The sequence below is a fragment of the Mandrillus leucophaeus genome, unplaced genomic scaffold (genome assembly GCF_000951045.1).
Source record: "Mandrillus leucophaeus isolate KB7577 unplaced genomic scaffold, Mleu.le_1.0 Scaffold2, whole genome shotgun sequence".
NCBI classification, from domain to species: domain Eukaryota; kingdom Metazoa; phylum Chordata; class Mammalia; order Primates; family Cercopithecidae; genus Mandrillus; species Mandrillus leucophaeus.
Window position 1 is genome coordinate 11,340,747 of NW_012102031.1, and position 19,031 is coordinate 11,359,777.

Genomic DNA, 19,031 nt, shown 5'->3' on the forward strand with positions numbered 1-19,031 from the left:
GAGGGGAAGGAGGGGAGGGAGGGAGGATTTGAAGGCAACTCCTTGTTTTTCCCCTAGTACATCATCTAGTGCAGGAGATCTAAAATTGAGCCATTTTGCACAAACGTTGTGTGAACAATGATGTGTGTAGAAATACGTACCAGGAATATATGTGCGTGTGTATGCATATGTGTGCATCTTGTTACTATACTGATATGCTGATGTGCATAGAAATATATATCAGAAATAGATACCCTGTAACAGTATTAAAGTTGTGCAGTTTGGTTTTCACCCTCTAGAGCAGAGTCACTAAAAGAACAGATCTGAAGTCTATCCACATGGCTATAAAGGTCAGTTCTGTGGCTTTCCTTGATATATGGCCTTGGGCCAGTGGATTTTCTCATATGGAAAATGGGGTGATAAAAATGGTGCCTACCTACCTACACTTAAACTGTGAGGTGAGGATCAAACAGGATCATCCATGGGCTATATTCCCATCCACAGGAAATACGGCAAGGGCTAGTAGAGAAGGGCAGGCTTTGAATTCAGAATCATTTCTTGAGCATCTACCATGGCCAGGCTCTTTCAATGTGCTTTCTGGGCTGTATGTTGATCTAATTCCACCCACAACGCTACAAAGAAGCTGTTGTCATTTTATAGAGGAGGAACATGACATTTCCCAAGTCTCACAGCAGTAACGGACTCAGCAGAACTCAGGTCTGTCCTGCCGGATCTTGAAACCTATGCTCTATCATCTACTCCCTGTTCCTCTAGGCTCTGGATAATGCTGCTCACTAGCTGTGGGCTCTTGGGCAAGTTACTGAACCTCCCCGAGCCTCAGCTGCCTCCTATGTGAAACAAGGATAATAACACCTTCTCATTGGGTTGCTGTGAGGATCCAAGAAGAGAGGAGAGAATGTGTGTGGAGTCCTAGCATAGATAGGCACTTAATACAAATTAGGTATCTTTAAAATTTTATCAATGATTTGTGTCTCCACATTTTCTAGAAAGAGATCTGATGTGTCTGTTATTAGTAGTATCTGCAAGGTATTTTTAAAATGGAAAGCCAGGCGCAGTGGTTCACACCTGTAATCCCAACAATTTGGGAGGCCGAAGTGGGCGGATCACGAGATCAAGAGATCGAGACCATCCTGGCCCACATGGTGAAACCCCATCTCTACTAAAAATACAAAAACTAACTGGGCGTGGTGGCGTGCACCTGTAGTCCCAGCTACTTGGGAGGCTGAGGCAGGAGAATCACTTGAACCCGGGAGGTGGAGGTTGCAGTGAGCCGAGATCACACCACTACACTCCAGCCTGGTGACAGAGCGAGACTCTGTCTCAAAAAACAAAAAAACCAAAAAAACAAATGGAGATAAAAATGAAAATTATAGTACCTACCCATAGGATTGTTGTGGAAAATACATGAACTAACATATGTAAAGCACTTAGAATGGTGTCTGGCCATAGCAAGTATGGCCCAACAGGTATCAGCTACTGTCATTTTCACATGTATAAACAGACCCCTCCAATGTTATTATTGTCCCCACGTCATAGATGAAGAAAGTAAGGGACAGCGAAGCTATGTAACTTGCAGAGTCACACAAGCTATTCAGTGGGAAAGTTGGGATTCGAACCTAAGCTCTCTGGTAGTACCTTTGGCTCTATCTTCACACTGTTTATATCTATCTTTGCATCACCATATGGCAATATTTTTTTCTGGCATTTTAGAGAATAAAACCTGCTCTTCGTCATCCCCAACAGGGATAGAATAACTGGAAAGGAACTTAAACTGCAAAATAAGGGATAAAGGCAGTATTTCCTCCTTGAAAAGGGTGAAAGTAAATGTTCTTCATTAACTATGGAGGTTACTTTTCTCAAGCTCTTTAATGCAGGAAAGGTCTCCTTTCCCCAGTGAGCTCAGAGAAATGTGTTCTGTGATGCTTCCATATAAAGAAGCTGATGGGTTATTCCAGGATGAAACAAAAGCAGTGGTTAGTAACTTTTTAAAAATACCAGGAGAAATCTGGTGAAAATGTAGATTCTCTCCCCCCAAAAATGAGACACATATGCACACACAAGTCACCCACAGTTTTTTATTAGAATTTCAGGTGGTTCAGGAGTTTCCTACAGCCCATGAACCTCACGCCAAAAATTCTTGAGCTTAAAGAATCTGAAACGAAAGAAGAGTGTAGAATAACCTTCTGGAACTGTCCATAGCACACAGATTCTGGAGCCAAAGTGTCTGAATTTGACCACTGGCTCCCCAGTGGTCTTTAGCTGTTCTTTAGCTGTATGATTTGGGCAACAGTGAACTTGTCTGAGGCTCAGGGTCTTACTCTACTGCCCAGGCTAGAGTACAATGGTGCAATCATGGCTTACTGCAGCCTCGACCTCCAGGACCAGGCAATCCTTCCAACTCAGCATCCTGAGTCACTGGTACTATAGGCACGCACCATTATGCCCAGCTAATTTTTAATTAATTTTTTTTTTTTTGTAGAGACAGGGTCTCAATGTTTCCCAGGCTGGTTTCAAACTCCTGGGCTTAAGCAATCCTCCCTCCTCAACCTCCCAAAGTGCTGGGATTACAGGCATGAGCTACTGCTCCTGGCCTGAAGAAAATGTTATACTTTTCTTCTCACACTGTCCTGTGATAAAACTCTTTAGTCCTCCCGACATAATGAAAATTTCTCATGGTCTTGGACAAGTTCCTTAGCCTCTCTGAGAACCAGAGTTTTCATCTGTAAACCAGGGACAATAATACCCACTTTGTGGGGTTGCCGTTTTCTAGGTTATCTAAGGGCTTGTCTTACTGAATAAATTGTATTTGTGTGGTTAATGTTATTATGTTGTTATTATCTTTGTCATTATCAACAGATACTTTCTTGTTTCCTCACAGGTGTTCAAGCTGGAATGGAGATAATTGAGCGAATGCTAAAAGAAAAGAACCTCCCAGATTTAAGCGGTTCTGAGTCTCTTGAATTTCTAAAGGTTGATTATGTAAACTACAATTTTTCAAAGTAAGTAAAAGAGAAGAGCATTTTGCCTCTTATAAGAAACTCAAAGGAAACAGTGAAGGAATCCTATGGAAGCCCCGCGATTTCATCAGAATCCAGCCTTCTTATCTTTTTCTGTTCTGCTATCCTTAGCTCTGGTTTCTAGTCTCAAGTTTGCCTCATGGCTCAATATGGCCACTGCAGTTCCAGCCATCAAATCATGTGTCAGGCAGCTAAAAGGAGGAAGAGACGAGGGCAAAGGGGTTCTTAAAAGCTGAGTCAGTCTTCTTTATTAATGAGTTTTTCTGAAGCTCTACCCTAATAAGATCCTGCCTAACCAACAATGGACAGAACTTAATTATATGGCCACATTTATTAGCAAGGGAGACTGGAAAACTAGTTTTCCAACCAAACAACTTTGTCATTCCCAATAAAATCAGGGATGTTTAGGGAAGAAAGTGAATTGGAAGTTCAGACAGCAACTGACAATCTCTGCCATAGTCTCCAGCAAAAGCCCCAAAGGCCGTATAAGGAGAGGGTAGCTTTGTCCATCTGGAGCTGAGTCTGAAAGGTCAAGGGAGAGTCGAGCTTTTCTAAGGGGTTCTCTGTGTGACTGTGATTCACAATTTGCCCAATTGTTAAAGATTTTAACAATCCAGTGATAATTCCCTGCTCTCCGACCCTTTGGAGTGATCATTCCCCTGCTGTCAAAGATAAAACCAAGAGGGTTGTTGTTTTTTTTTTGAGATGAGATGGAGTCTCGCTCTATCGCCCAGGCTGGAGTGCAGTGGTGCTATCTCGGCTCACTGCAAGCTCCACCCCCGGGTTCATGCCATTCTCCTGCCTCAGCCTCCCGAGTAGCTGGGACTACAGGTGCCCGCCACCACGCCCGGCTAATTTTTTTTGTATTTTTAGTAGAGACAGGGTTTCACCCTGTTAGCCAGGATGGTCTCGATCTCCTGACCTAGTGATCCATTACCCTTGGCCTCCCAAAGTGCTGGGATTACAGGCGTGAGCCAACACACCCAGCCCAAAACCAAGAGGTTTTGACAACAAGGAAGAGAGATGGTGACTTAGGGAAAGTTCCTGGCTAATGCTCTGGTCTGTATAAAGTTAGCCATTCAACAAGTATTTATTGAGCACCTACTACATACCAAGCCTTGTCCTAGGAATAGGGGATATTAGGCTGGGCGCAGTGGCTCACACCTGTAATCCCAACACTTTGGGAGGCCGAGGTGGGAGGATCACTTGAGCTCAGGAGTTTGAGACCAGCCTGGGCAACATGGCGAAAACCCATCTCTACCAAAAATACAAAAAAATTAGCCGGGCATGATGGCGCACACCTGTAGTCCCAGTGACATGGGAGGCTGAGGTGGAAGGATCACTGGAGCCCCAGAGGTCAAGGTTGCAGTGAGCCATGATTGCGCCACTGCACTCCAGCCTAGACAGAGTGAGACCCTGTCTCAAAAAAAGAGAAAGCAATAGGGGATATTGTAGTGAACAACATACCTGCCCTTAAAGTCCAGTGGGAGAGATGGACATTAAATATATATTTACAAAACATTCAATTACAATCATAATGCCACAGCAGAAAAGTACAGGAAGAATTGTATAGTATCATGTGTAGGTGGAGACGGGGAGAAACAGGTATTTTCATGCATTGCTCGATAGGGTAGATAAATCAATACAACAGTTTTAGGCCTGTGCTGTCTAAACAGTAGCCACTAGCCGCAGGTGGCTATTAAACACTAAATGCAACTAGTACAACTGAGGAAATACATTTTTATTTATTTAATTTTCATTAATTTTAATTATAAAAACTGATGCTCAGTTTGACTACTGAAAAGCTTCTAAGTGTGTTTGCAACAATTTTGTAAGATTACTTTTTCAACTGAAAATGTTACCAAATCTAAATACGGGTTGAGTATCCCTTATCCAAAATGTTTGGGACAAGATGTATTTCAGATTGGTAATTGTTTTGAATTTTGGAATATTTGCATTATACTTCCTAACCAGTTCAGCATCCCTAATCCAAAAATCCAAAATGCTCCAAGGGGCATTCCCTTTGAGCATCATGTCAGCTCTTAAAAATTTTGGATTTGGGACGCTAAACATATATAGGTCAGTATCTCTCATAAAAGCCAATGTTTGAATTAAGGTGTATCGTGATTATAAAATACATACCAGATTTTGAAAATTTATTTTTTAAAAAAGGAAAATAAAATATCTCATTAGTAGTAATTTTTATATTGGTCACATGTTGATATGACAATGTTTTAGATATATTGGCTTAAGTAAAAATATTAAGAAAATTAATTTCACCTCTCTTTCCCCTTTCTAAATGTGATTACTACAAGATTTTAAATTACTGTCATGCATTGCTTAACAACAGAAATATGTTCTGATAAATGCCTTATTAAGTGATTTCATTATTGTGCAAATGTTATAGGGTGTATTTACACAACCCAGATGGTATAACTAACTACACACCTAGGCTGTATGAGATAGCCTAATGCTCCTAGGCTACAAACCTGTATAACAAGTGACTGCACTGAATACTGTAAGCAATTGTAATACAATGATAAGTACTTTTATATCTAAACATATCTAGTCATAGAAAAGGGACAGTAAAAATACAGTAATCTTATATATATATATGTGCGTGTGTGTATCTATGTGTATATATGTGTGTGTGCGCTTATCTATCTATCTATCCATCTATATGCTCTTTGACCCAGCAATTCCACTTCTCAGCATCCTCCTTAGAGAAGAATATGTACACGGCCGGGCGCGGTGCCTCATGCCTGTAATCCTAGCACTTTGGGAGGCCAAGGTGGGCAGATCACAGGGTCAGGAGATCGAGACCATCCTGGCTAACACGGTGAAACCCCATCTCTACTAAAAGTACAAAAATATTAGCCGGGCGTGGTGGCGGGTGCCTGTAGTCCCAGCTACTCAGGAGGCTGAGGCAGGAGAATGGCATGAACCCGGGAGGTGGAGCTTGCCAGTGAGCCAAGATCATGCCACTGCACTCCAGCCTGGGCGACAGAGTGAAACTCCTTCTCGGGAAAAAAAAAAAAAAAAGAGAGAGAGAAGTACATGTACACAAGCAGAGTATGTATGAGGATGTTCACTGTGACATTGTATATAATACAGAAGTGCTAGAAACAACCTAGATGTCCACCAACACAGGAATGATTTTTTTTGAAAGGGTACATCCATCCACAGTTTGAAATATTCTGCGGCAGTTATAAAGAATTGGTTAGACCTGCATGTATCAAAATTAAAATATTTCCAAGATATAGCAAATGAATCTCTGCTTCCTCTTCCCACAGTGGGACTCAGGATGTGTGACAGAGACTAGGTAGGAAAGGATGCATAGAACAGGAAATATTGTGAGTAAATAATTGTTTCTTATCAGTTATCACATTTATGTTTTAAATTTTTCCTAATCTTTGTTCACAACAATGCCTTTCTTGGGTGCAATAATTCACAGATGAACTCATTTTGTCTCCCCCACCTACCTGTGAGTAGCACTTCTTCTGAGTGATTGACTGAATGTGGTTAAGTGTCTTGCCCAAGTTTTTACAGCTGGTACTAAACTTGGCTCCAAGTCAAGTACCCTTTGCGCAATCTGTGAAGTGGCATAGCCTCGTGGTGAAGCGTACAGTCTGAAGTCAGACTAAGGAGGGTTCCAGGTCTGGTTCTGCCACTTATATACGACTTCAGCCACTTTTCTTATCTTCTTATCTCTGAAATGGCGATTGCAAAAACAGCAACCGCCTCACAGGATTACTGTGAGAGTTAAAATGAGCTAATGCATGTAATGCATTTACCACAATGCCTGGCAGGTAGCAATCACTCAATAGATGTTCATAATAATTTTTTTTTTTTTTGAGACGAAGTCTCACACTGTCACTTGGGCTGGTGTGCAGTGGGGAGATCTCAGCTCGCCACAGCCTCCGCCTCCTGGGTTCAAGCGATTCTCCTGCGTCAGCCTCCCGAATAGCTGGGACTACAGGCATGCACCACCACACCCAGCTAATTTTTATATTTTTAGTAGAAATGGGGTTTCCCTATGTTGGCCAGGCTGGTCTCGAACTCCTGACCTCATGATCTGCCTGCTTCAGCCTCCCAAAGTGCTGAGATTACAGGCGTGACCCACCGCGCCCGGCCGTTCATAATAATTTCTTATAATGCATGTGGCCATCTACCTTTGCAGATTACATGCAACTCACTGCCTCCTAGTTACCCTTTTGACAGCCCAGAGAATCCTAGGGGAAGTCAACTCTCTAAGTTTCTCCACTAACAAAGATACTGTCCACATAGAGGACCTTTGGAAATAGGAGGAAGGCACATTTCTGATTGTCCCAATGACAGGTGGGGAGGGACACTACGACTGGCATATGCACCAAATGTCCTGTAATGTGTATGACAGTCCTCTACAAAAATAGCTGTGCCAAGGGCTGGACATGGTGGCTCACACCTATAATCCCAGCACTTTGGGAGGTCGAGGTGGGCAGATCACGAGGTCAGGAGATCAAGACCATCCTGGCTAACACGGTGAAAGCGCGTCTCTCTAAAAATACAAAAAATTAGCCAGGTGCGGTGGCATGTGCCTATAGTCCCAGCTATTCGAGAGGCTGAGGCAGGAGAATCCCTTGAACCCAGGAGGCGGAGATTACAGTGAGCTGAGATCGTGCCACTGCACTCCAGCCTGGGTGACAGAGTGAGACTCTGTCTCAAAAAAAAAAAAAAAAAGAAAAAGAAAAAGAAAAAAAATAACTGTGCCATGCAAAATACGAATATCACCCCTTTTGTGAAACACTGGAACTGCTGAAGAAAAATAATGATGGCAATGTTGTACCTTCTTTTTGTCTTTAAATAAACTAAACAAGTAGATTGTTTGATTATTTACAAATATATTTCTAGGCCAGGCGAGGTGGCTCATGCCTGTAATCCCAACACTTTGGGAGGCTGAGATAGGAGGCTTGCTGGAGGCCAGGAGTTCAAGACCAGCCTGGGCAACATAGTGAGATCCTGCCTCTACAAAAAAAAAATTAGCCAAGTGTGATGGCACATGCCTGTAGACCCGGCTATTTGGAAGGTTGAGACAGGAGGATTACCTGAGCCCAGCAGATCGAGGTTGCAGTGAGTTATGATCACACCACTGCACTCCAACCTGGGTGACAAATGAGACCCTGTCTCTAAAAAAAAAAAAGAGAGAGAGAGAAGAAAAATTACATATATATATATATGTATATATATATATTTCTAAACTTGCTCATTTCCCTCATCAACTGGATTCAAGGGACTTCCTGGTAAGAGTTTGACGAGAATTAGGAGGCAGTTCCCAGAGACAGCCCTGCAGACAAGAGGTTCTTTTCTCTGTAGGAATTCACAATGGCCCCAATGGTAAGAGTTCTGCAACTGTGTTCCCAAGTTTGCTTGATTGAGGAGAGAAGCTGGAAGAGTTGCCCTAACTTCTGTTTCTGGTTTTACAGTATAAAAATCAGGGCCTTTTCATTTCCAAATACCTCATTGGCTTTTGTGCCTGGGGTGGGAATCAAAGCGCTAACCAACCACGGCACTGCCAACATCAGCACAGACTGGGAGTTCGAGTCTCCACTTTTGTGAGTATTCCACTGAAATGTCTGCAGCTGTTCTGGGGGAACGTGAGCAAAAATGGAAAATGTAGAAATTCACCAATGTTTCTGGCAGTAGACTTATTTCCCTCACTATTAACAATCTTTCTCAAAAGAATTTTTTTTTTCCCCAGGTGAGGCTTAAATTAGGAAATCCCTGCTAGGGGATCGGGGTGAAAAACATTCTTCCCTTAAAGGTAGAGCATATGATCAAATGTCATTTCAGATTCTCTAAGAACTAGAAGTCCCTGACTATCAGAGAAACAGATGCATGCTCAACCTTTTAGATCACCCACAAATCACTGCATGATCTTGAGCCAGCCATTCAACACACTTCCCCATCCGCAGGAGTAACTGATGGGAAGTGGAGCCTTTCTCCCTCACACAGAGGTTGAAGGTTGGTAGTCAGCGTAAGCCCAAGCCCAAGTGGAAGGGCCTTTGCACCCTCGTAGAGAAGGAAGAAATCAGATTCAAAGGACTTTTACAGGCCAGTTACGATGTGTAAACCACTGTTCTGGGCGTAATGTTTAGGTCTGCCTTGGTTGGTGCCACAGGAAAACACATTCTTTCATCCACTAAGTCAGTCAACAACCATTTATTGAGTGCCTACTATGTCCCATTTACCCCCATCTCAAGAACTCCAGTCTTGTAGATTGTAGAGAAATGACACGTTCCCCACAGCAACATAGATTCATGTATTCATTTATTTATTCAACGACTCGTCAACCATATATTGAGTACTTACTCTGTGTCAGGCCACATGCTAAGTCTTGGGGACACAGAAATGAGTAACACACAATGCACTCCCTCAAGGAGTTCACAGACTACATCTAAGCCTCCCTTTCTCATCTATGCCCCTCCTGAATAAAGTGTTGCCAGTCTTACCCTTGCTTTTCTCTCCCCAAACGAACATTGTATATGAAGGGTGCTCAATGCAAGCTCAATCACTGTCAGGGCCAGAGCACTCAGGGTGAAATCATTAGAATATCCCCAGAGCTGTTAGCTTTCACATATTCAGTACTTCGACTGTTCTGTCCATATTCAATCAGCACCCACTCTGCTCCTACCTGTTGTAGGTGCAAGGAAGTCAGAGGTGAACATGACAAAGTCACTGCAGTCCAGGAGCTACCCAGTCTCTGGATAATCAGAGAAACAAGGTCCATCTCTGTGCCTGACTCAGGCTTGGATAACCTTGCACTTTTTCTCTAAACAGCCAAGACACAGGAGGAGCTGATTTGTTTCTCTCCGGAGTCTACTTTACTGGTATCATCATCCTAACCCGAAATGACTTTGGTCATCCTACACTGAAGCTCCAAGATTGCTACGCCCAAGTGAGCCATGCCCATGTCTCATTTTCCGGAGAACTCAGGTGAGTGAGAGCCCTCGGTTGGGCAGTGGCTAATCAGAGGCTGGATACTCAGGCATCGCCTAGGGAAGGTTTATAAATGGCTGATTATGGTCTCTGAGTAACTTCTTTTTTGTTTGTTTTCATTTTTTCCTCAGTGTTCTGTATAACTCCTTTGCTGAGCCCATGGAGAAACCCATTTTAAAGAACTTAAATGAAATGGTGAGTCTTTAGAGGTTAGACAGCCACAGTAAAATGCCCTTAGTAGCAGTTCTACCATCCTTTAATTAATTAATTTTTTTTTTTTTTTTTTGAGACAGAGTCTCGCTTTGTTGCCCAGGCTGGAGTGCAGTGGCGCGATCTCGGCTCACTGCAAGCTCCGCCTCCCAGGTTCACACCATTCTCCTGCCTCAGCCTCCTGACTAGCTGGGACTACAGGCGCCCGCCACCTCGCCCGGCTAATTTTTTTGTATTTTTAGTAGAGATGGGGTTTCACCGTGTTAGCCAGGATGGTCTCGATCTCCTGACCTCGTGATCCGCCCGCCTCGGCCTCCCAAAGTGCTGGGATTACAGGCGTGAGCCACCACACCCAGCCAATCCTTTAATTCTTAATCAAGAAAACTTTATTGAGCACCTACTCTGTGCTAGGTACTATCCAAGGCACTTTCACACATATTAAATATCCTTTGCAACTTAATAACAGTTTCTCAAATCCCTACTATGTGCCAAATATTGTGGTAGGTGCTTGGGATGCAGAGATAAAGAAAACAACAGCACATCTCTCAAATTTCTTACCATAGGGTGGGCAAACAACCAACAAGAATTTACTTATTATGTACCTATTATTGCATGCCCAGGTACCATGGACTAGGGTCTGTTGGGAATAGGAAAGAGGGATACACTTGTCTATTCAAAAGCGCAAACTCGGGCTTGTGAAACAATAACTAGCTGAGTACTTGAACTTAGTACACAGTTACATGATCATTAGATTGAACAGGACAGCTTCAGAGAAATGGAAAATTGTAAAGAAATAGGGCCTTGGAAGTGTCCCGAGAGATAATTTTTAGAGGATACAAAACTTGAACTAGATCTTAACATATAGGCAGGATTTGTATATGTAAGGAGTGAAAGATAAGAAAAGGCATTTCCAGGAAATACAGTAGGAATGAGTTAAGAAAATACAATAAATTAAGATCCCTTCCAAAGCTGTAAGTATTCCAGTCTCAGAAGTCAGTGTCTGAAGAAGGGAAAGATGGAATTGGCTATGCACTCTCTTTCCAATACTGACCACACCTTCCCTGAACCCTTTATCTGTATTTTGGGGGAGATAAGGACAGGGATGACAAGGACTAGAAAAGAAGGAAGACTCTTCTGGAAAAGAAGGGACAAAGACAGTGTGTGGCCACCTCCATCTCTCTAGTGCTCAGCTCAGTGCTTGACAGACATTAGGTGCTTAATGAAAGTCAGTAAGGAAATCAACACTCAGAAGCATCAAGTAGCTCATCCCAGGAGGTGGCACAGCTGTCCAGGACTCTGAAGCCTTGTGGTCCTTCTCCATCATTCCCTGACAGATGCTGAGTGCCAATGAATGTGCACATTAGAGAGTCCCTGGCAAAGTGCACTGTCATTCTCAAGGACCCCAAACTTGATCATTCCTCTGTTTGAAACAAGGCATGGTCCTTTGGCCTCTGACAGGAGGCCAGTGAAGAATGAGTTATGCCACAGAAGCCAATAATTAAGTTTGCCTGAAATTGATATATGGCTTAAAGATAATAGATGCTTCTGTGATTCTCTCTGTGCCACTGGAAGATAGAAAAGAATGCTGAGACCACAACTGTCTAGCTGTGTAAAACCAGAGTTCAAATCCTGGCTATGCAACACCTGGCAACTCACTTAACCTCTCTAAGCTTTGGTTTTCCCATCTGTAATTAGGGGACAGTCATGCCCCCGTCTCAAGGCTGTAGTAAAGGTAAAATGGAGTTAAACCAACAACAGCTGACACTTACTCAATGCTTACTATGAGCTGGACAATTTTACACGGATTACTTCCATTTCTACTCACAGCAACGTGATGAGGTGGATACAATTATCATCCCTGTGCAAATGTTGCAGGATGTGTAAACTGAGGTCAAAGAGTACAAGTAACTTGCCAAGGGATTCAACCTTCGGCCCCAGGCACCCAAGCCTGTGCTGCAACTGCTATGCCAAGCACATCAATGAGCACACAAGAGGCACACCAGTGCTGATACCTCTGCCTCTTCCTAAAAATATTAATCTGACTGAAGACTAATTTTCAGATTCCAAAAAGATGGCAACAAAATAGATCTCTAAGTAGATCTCTGATATAATGTGCTCTCCAGCTAGCCCAGGGGGAAGGTAAAAGCTCCAGCTCTAACCATTCCAGGTAGGGCATGCAGCTGCTCCTAGAGGAAATGGCAAGCTGGCGGCACCCCCGGCAGTCAGGAAAGACACAGAAGCTCCAGCAGCAGGTTCCTCGGATGTAACAGCACGGACTGGGACGCATGCCCTGTCATATCACAGAAAGAAAAGCCAAGGCCTCACTCACTCTTTACAGGGCTGATTGGATGCAGTCCCAGTTGCTACGAAGTTCAGCTGGCATTCAGTGACATACCACCCGTATCTACATAAAGCGAGGCCCATAGACATCAACAAATTTAAGAGAAAGTCTCGATGACCAAAGGGATAATGACTGCTAACCAGAAGACCTTTGTTTGCAGGGTCTAGGCCTATCAATAAGGGTTTCCAATACAACATGATAACTTGCTTTTTTTCTTTTTATTCCTTTGTGGCCAGCTCTGTCCCATTATTGCAAGTGAAGTCAAAGCGCTAAATGCCAACCTCAGCACACTGGAGGGTGAGTCTTAGAACTGTCTTTTCCAGATGGTTGTCTTTCCACCTTCAAAAGCTGGTACTGTCTGGGTTTGCTTTTCAAGGCTGTATAGCTCAAGCTCTCCATCCTGCTTCACATTCTGCAAATTAGAGCCCCAGGAAGGTGCATGGGAGGGCGTGCCTTGCGTATAGAGCATGCACACTTTGGCTAATAACTAACTTCACTGCTGCAAGAGGGGCGGCTCCAGGGAGATGAGATGTAGGTTCAGGAATTAAACCCTCACAAGCACTAACCCAAGCAGTGGCATTACATCCCTTCTCTTCAGAGAGATTAACACTAATCTTGACCAGGTTATTCTAGGGTTCTCAGCCTGCAGTGGCTGCCCTGAGCATCAAGTCCACGCACCTTAGCATGGACTACAAGATTCACCACACCCCATCTCCTACTTTCCTCTCTCCGCTTCATCTTTCTCTTTACCTTTCTCTGCCCCAGCAATCAAACTGTTTCCACTGCCCTCCTCACCCCTTGCCTTTGCTTTTGCTGTTTTCTCTGCCTGGAAGAGCTTCCTCTCCCCTCCATCCTTTCATTCCTTTAACACGGGAGTTCCCAATCCCTGGGCCATAGACAGGTTAGAAACTGGACCGCACAGCAGGAGGTGAGCAGTGGGCAGGTGACTGAGCATTACTGCCTGAGCTCTGCCTCCTGTCAGATCAGTGGCAGCATTAGATTCTCATAGGAGTGCGAACTCTATCGTGAACTGCGCATGCGAGCCATCTAGGTTGCATGTGCCTTATGAGAATCCAATGCCTGATGATCTGAGGTGGAAGAGTTTCATCCCGAAACCGTCCCCCCACAACCCCAGGTCATGGAAAAATCATCTTCCATTAAACTGGTCCCTGGTGCCAAAAAGGTTGGGGACTGCTGCTTTAACAGATATGTATTGAGTGCCCATTTCTAAACCTGCAGAGCTTAGCCAGCACTGTGCTAAACCCTGGAGGATTTAATCCTTTCCATTCTCTACCTCTCTTTATATGTTGTGTTCTCTCCTCTTTGTATTTAAGACCCAGCTCAGACATAGCCTCTTCCAGGAAACCTTGACAGTCCCCACTCCATAAAGTTACGCCTCCTCTATGCTCACATGATACTTTGGACATCTCTCTCTCTCTCTCTCTGCACTGCATCCATGCATTCACCAACGGCGCGCTGAGCACCTGAAACAGACTGAGCACCGTTCTTGGTGCTGGGGATGCAACAGTATTCCTAGGCAACACGCATACCTGCCGTCATGGGCCTAGTGGGAAGAGACAGACGGCAAGCAATATAAATAAGTAAAATCTATGTTATGGCAGTGATAAGTGGTAAGAAGAAAAATAAAGCAGTGGAGGAGCTGGAGAGGAATTTCCATTCTAGACAGAGTGACCAGGAAAACCACCACTGAGCAGATGGCTCTACTAGAAAAACCCAAAGGGAGTAGAAAGTGAGCTGCTGCTCAATCTAGATGAAGAGTCCAGATTGAGGAAACTGCAGGCACAAAAGCCCTGAGGCTGAATATCTCAAGTGTGCTGGGGAGGCTGTGAGAAGGACACACTAGGAACAGGGGGTTGGGGGGGAGCAGGCAGTGAGGCCAGAGAAAGGGAAAAGGGATGGTTTGATCTTCAGGGATGTGTAGGGACTGCAAAGCCCACCTCTTAATCTAAGATGGGATGCCTTTGAAGAGTGAGGCTGGCATGACATAACTTACAGTTTAAGGAGATCAGTCTGGCTTCTGTGCTAAAAAAAAATAGACAGGAAGGAAGGGGGCCAAGGGCGAAAGCAAGGAGACTACTTAAGAGAAGAGTGCGGTGACCCATCAGGTAATGATGGTGGCTGGCCTAGGGTGGCGTGATGAAGATGGTAAGGCATGTTGGGATTCTGGATATACCTTGAAGATCAAGACAGTGGTATTTATCCAACAGATCAAATGTGGGTCACGAGAGGAGTGAAGGGTGACTTTGGTGGGTAAAACTCTAAGCAACTGGAAAATTGGAAGAAGGGATTTAACATTTATTGAGATGGGAAAGAACATAAGAGCAAGTTTGTAGCAGGACCATGAGAAGCTCAGTTTAGATCAGCCCTTGCTGTATTGTATTATAATATCCTATTGATATGTCTGTCTCCTCCCCAAGACTATGAGTTTCTTGGGTGCAGGAAGTTTGACTTGCCGCTGTGCCCCCAGCGTCTGCCCCCAGCGTCAGGCGCAGCACCCAGCCCATTAGGTTAAGAAACACTGGATTGTGGCCAGGCGAAGTGGCTCACTCCTGTAATCCCAACACTTTGGGAGGCCAAGGTGGGAGGATTGCTTGAGGTCAGGAGTTCAAGACCTGCCTAGGCAACATAGTGAGACCTTGTTTCTGTAATTTTTTTTTTTTTTAAATCAGCCAGGCATGGTGGCGTGCACCTGTAGTCCCAGCTACGGGGAGGCTGAGTTAGGAGGATTACTTGAGCCTAGGAGGTTGAGGCTGCAGTGAGCCAAGATCATTCCACCACACTCCAGTCTAGGTGACAAAGTGAGATCCTGTCTCAAAAAAATGTATATATTAGACTGATAAATGGATGCAGATGGATGAAAGAAAATGAATGGATTGGAGATGTAGGGAACGAAAATGAGATATAGTGAGGAAAGAAGTAGCCAAGGATTGCCATGTTCTAGCTTTCCTTGAGCAAGTTCCTTTACCTCTGAGCCTCACTCACCTCGTCTGTGAAATGATTGCTGTACTTCAGAGTAACGACTTGAAAGCATTTTAAAAACTGTGGCAATGGCCAGGCACAGTGGCCCACACCTGTAATCCCAGCACTTTGGGAAACTGAGGCAAGTGACTCACTTGAGGCCAGGAGTTCAAGACCAGCCTGGCCAACAGGGTAAAACCCAGTCTCTACTAAAAATACAAAAATTAGCCAGAGGTGGTGGTGCAGGCCTGTAATCCCAGCTATTTGGGTGGCTAAGTCAAGAGAATTGCTTGAACCCGAGAGATGGAGGCTGCAGTGAGCCGAGATTGTGCCACTGCATTCCAGCCTGCGTGACAGAGCAAGACTGTCTCAAAAAAAAGTGAAAACTAAAAACTAAAAACTATGGTGGCTTAGGATAATATTGTTCCTTTATCTTAGCAAGACACTTCATCTCTTCTTGCTTTTCATCTCCATCTATGACATGCAAGAAGAGAGAAGACGTGATGCTCAGGTAACTATTTCTAGAACAGGGAGTAGGTCTTCATATTGTAGAACACACGTCAGTGGTCAGGAAAGCAGCTCTCCAAAGCCAAGTGGGAAACCTGAGCCCTGCATCACTGCACATACAACTAGCTTCAGACAGTAAAATCTGTGCTTTAATTTTTTTTTTTTTTTTTAGACGGAGTTTCACCAGGCTAGAGTGCAATGGCGCGATCTCAGCTCACCGCAACCTCTGCCTCCTGGGTTCAAGTGATTCTCCTGCCTCAGCCTCCCGAGTAGCTGAGATTACAGGCGTGTGCCACCACACCTGGCTAATTTTGTATTTTTAGTAGAGGTGGGGTTTCTCCATGTTGGTCAGGCTGGTCTCGAACTCCCAGCCTCAGGTGATCCGCCCGCCTCAGCCTCCCAAAATGCTGGGATTACAGGTGTGAGCCACCACGCCCAGCCCAATCTGTGCTTTCTGGAACTTCACCCAGAACTTCACCCAACACTGTACCCTGGTCCTCTTGACTTCTGCTTTATTCTGAAAATGATAATACATAAAATTATTTGAATTAGTAGCACTGTGCCTAAGAATTTCCTTGGCCTCTCCAATTTAGTGGACTTTATTTTCTCTCACACAATCTGTTTTTAAAACTATTTCTAATGACAACAGTGATGCATACTCCTTGTAAAAAAAAAATGAAGTTCTAACTGCAATTTATAACATCAAACTGAAAAGTCTTTCATTATACCAACCCAATATATATGGCTAAATATTGGTATGAGTTTTGTGTTTGTACTAATTTCCTTTTTAAAAAATAACTTATATAGGGCTGGGCACAGTGGCTCACGCCTGTAATCCCGGCACTTTGGGAGGCCAAGGTGGGTGGATCACTTGAGGTCAGGAGTTTGAAACCAGCCTGGCCAACATGGTGAAACCCTGTCTCTACTAAAAACACAAAAATTAGCTGTGTGTAGTGGCAGGTACCTGTAATCCCGGCTACTGGGAAGGCTGAGGCATGAAAACTGCTTGAACCCAGGAGGCAGAGGTTGCAGTGAGCCAAGATTACACCACTGCACTCCAGCCTGGGTGATAGAGTGAGACTCTATCTCAAAAAAAAAAAAAAAAAAAAAGCTATACATGCGTTTTGTGTTTGTATATGTGTATACCTAAAAAGGTACACAGAAGTCCTCCCTTATCTGCAGTTTTGCCTTCTGCAGTTTCAGTTACCCGTGGTCAACCACGGTTTAAAAATATTCAATATCTCAATGTGAATTTGAGAGAGAGAGACCACATTCACATTCACATTCACATTCCTTTTATCACAGTGTATGTAGGTGTTGGTACTGTCCACACTTTCAGGCATCCACTGGGGTCTTGGAACATATGCCCTGCAGATAAGGGGGACCACTGCACACCCAAATTTTAGTGATGCTTCTCTCAGATTAATTCGCTTGGAAAAAATGTTCACTTTCTTCTTTTGATTCATCTACTTTTCTGGGTTTTCAAAAGATAACATGTATTCCTTATGAAAAGCAGGAGTTGATCTTTCAAACAGAGAATTTAAAGTTATATTGTTCTAGATAGACATCATTCATATATTATACTATGCTTTTAATGAATATGGATTTTCTTTTTTCTTTGTTGGTTATTTAGTTTTAACCAAGATTGACAACTACACTCTGTTGGATTACTCCCTAATCAGTTCTCCAGAAATTACTGAGAACTACCTTGACCTGAACTTGAAGGTAACTTTATCATCATCAGAATCCTCAGCCTGGCTGTCAACAGCCAATATTTAGAAAACAGTGATTATGGACCGGGTGTGGTGGCTCGCAACTATAATCCCAGCACTTTGGGAGACCCAGGCAGGTAGATCACTTAAGGCCAGGAGTTTGAGACCAGCCTGGTCAACATGGTGAAACCCCATCTCTACTAAAAACACAAACAATTAGCATGGCATAGTGACAGACAGCTGCATTCCCAGCTGTTTGGGAGGCTGAGGCGGGAGAATTCCTTGAACCTTGAAGGCAGAGGTTGCAGTGAGCCGAGATCTTATCACTGCATTCCAGCCTGGGTGATAGAGTGAGACTCTGTCTCAAATAAACAAAAACAAAAACAAAAAACAATGATTCTGTACAGAAGGAAATATATATACATCCTCTTTGAATAATTTAATTTTCTTTCAAGCAACTGCCTCATGTTTACACCTTTTCAAAAGATTCTTGAACATTTTGTTGATAAGCAAATGACTGTATTGTACAACATATGTCTGCCCTCTTCAGGAGAAGGATTGTATGTCTTTGCCTCTAGGAGTAGGTTTGAGGCTAGGAGGCAGCAAGTAGAGCGGTCTGTATTTATTGGAACTTAACACATCAGTAGGTGGTACACGTTGGCACTTCCATTACTAAGTGTCAGGTTAGTGGATTTAACTGAGGGCTGCTGACCTCTGTCAGGGCCATAAGCATGTGGAATTAGTGTTCACTGATCATGGAAAAACAATCATTGTGCTTATGTTTCATTTTGCCCCAAAGCTAGTATCATTGTATTTTTAAAAGCATATTGGCTCGTATTTCACTCACCAGAGTCTTTCAACTCAGTTCAATGTTGGACAAGACAATATTTTGTATAACGCTGTATAGCTAATGAGAGCAGTGCTGGAAATGCCACAAAAATGCTTTAAACCATTTGGAGTCTTGGGTCCTTCTTTCTATGATTCCCCAGGTACTCAGCAGACACAGATTTTGAAGGTCAAGTGTTTGACACCACTTCACAGCATCTCAGGAACGACTTTTACTCAGAGTTGTCCTTCCAGCTAAATACACCTCCTTCTTTGTCTGAGAAAAGTTCGAACAAGGGTTCTCATTGGGTTACACCCTGGGGTGAACAGACATACCTAAATATGCCCAAGAATCCTAAGAGCTTTGAAAAATAGTCACTGGTCAAGGAGTCAGAAAGCCTTAACAGTTTTTCAGCATTACTGAGTTTCTAGGATTCTTCTTCTTCTTTTTTTTTTTTTTTTTTT

The 19,031-nt window shown here is 43.6% G+C and overlaps 1 protein-coding gene across 1 annotated transcript in view; it reads left to right on the top strand.

The window, feature by feature from the left end:
* The window catches only part of BPIFC (BPI fold containing family C), a 46,488-nt gene that overhangs the window by 1,369 nt on the left and 26,088 nt on the right, over positions 1-19,031 (top strand). The window contains exons 2-7 of the mRNA XM_011978991.1: positions 2,879-2,999; positions 8,480-8,608; positions 9,834-9,989; positions 10,124-10,187; positions 12,780-12,840; positions 17,663-17,754. Coding sequence (XP_011834381.1) covers positions 2,879-2,999; positions 8,480-8,608; positions 9,834-9,989; positions 10,124-10,187; positions 12,780-12,840; positions 17,663-17,754 — 623 coding nt within the window. The remainder of the gene's footprint in view (positions 1-2,878; positions 3,000-8,479; positions 8,609-9,833; positions 9,990-10,123; positions 10,188-12,779; positions 12,841-17,662; positions 17,755-19,031) is intronic.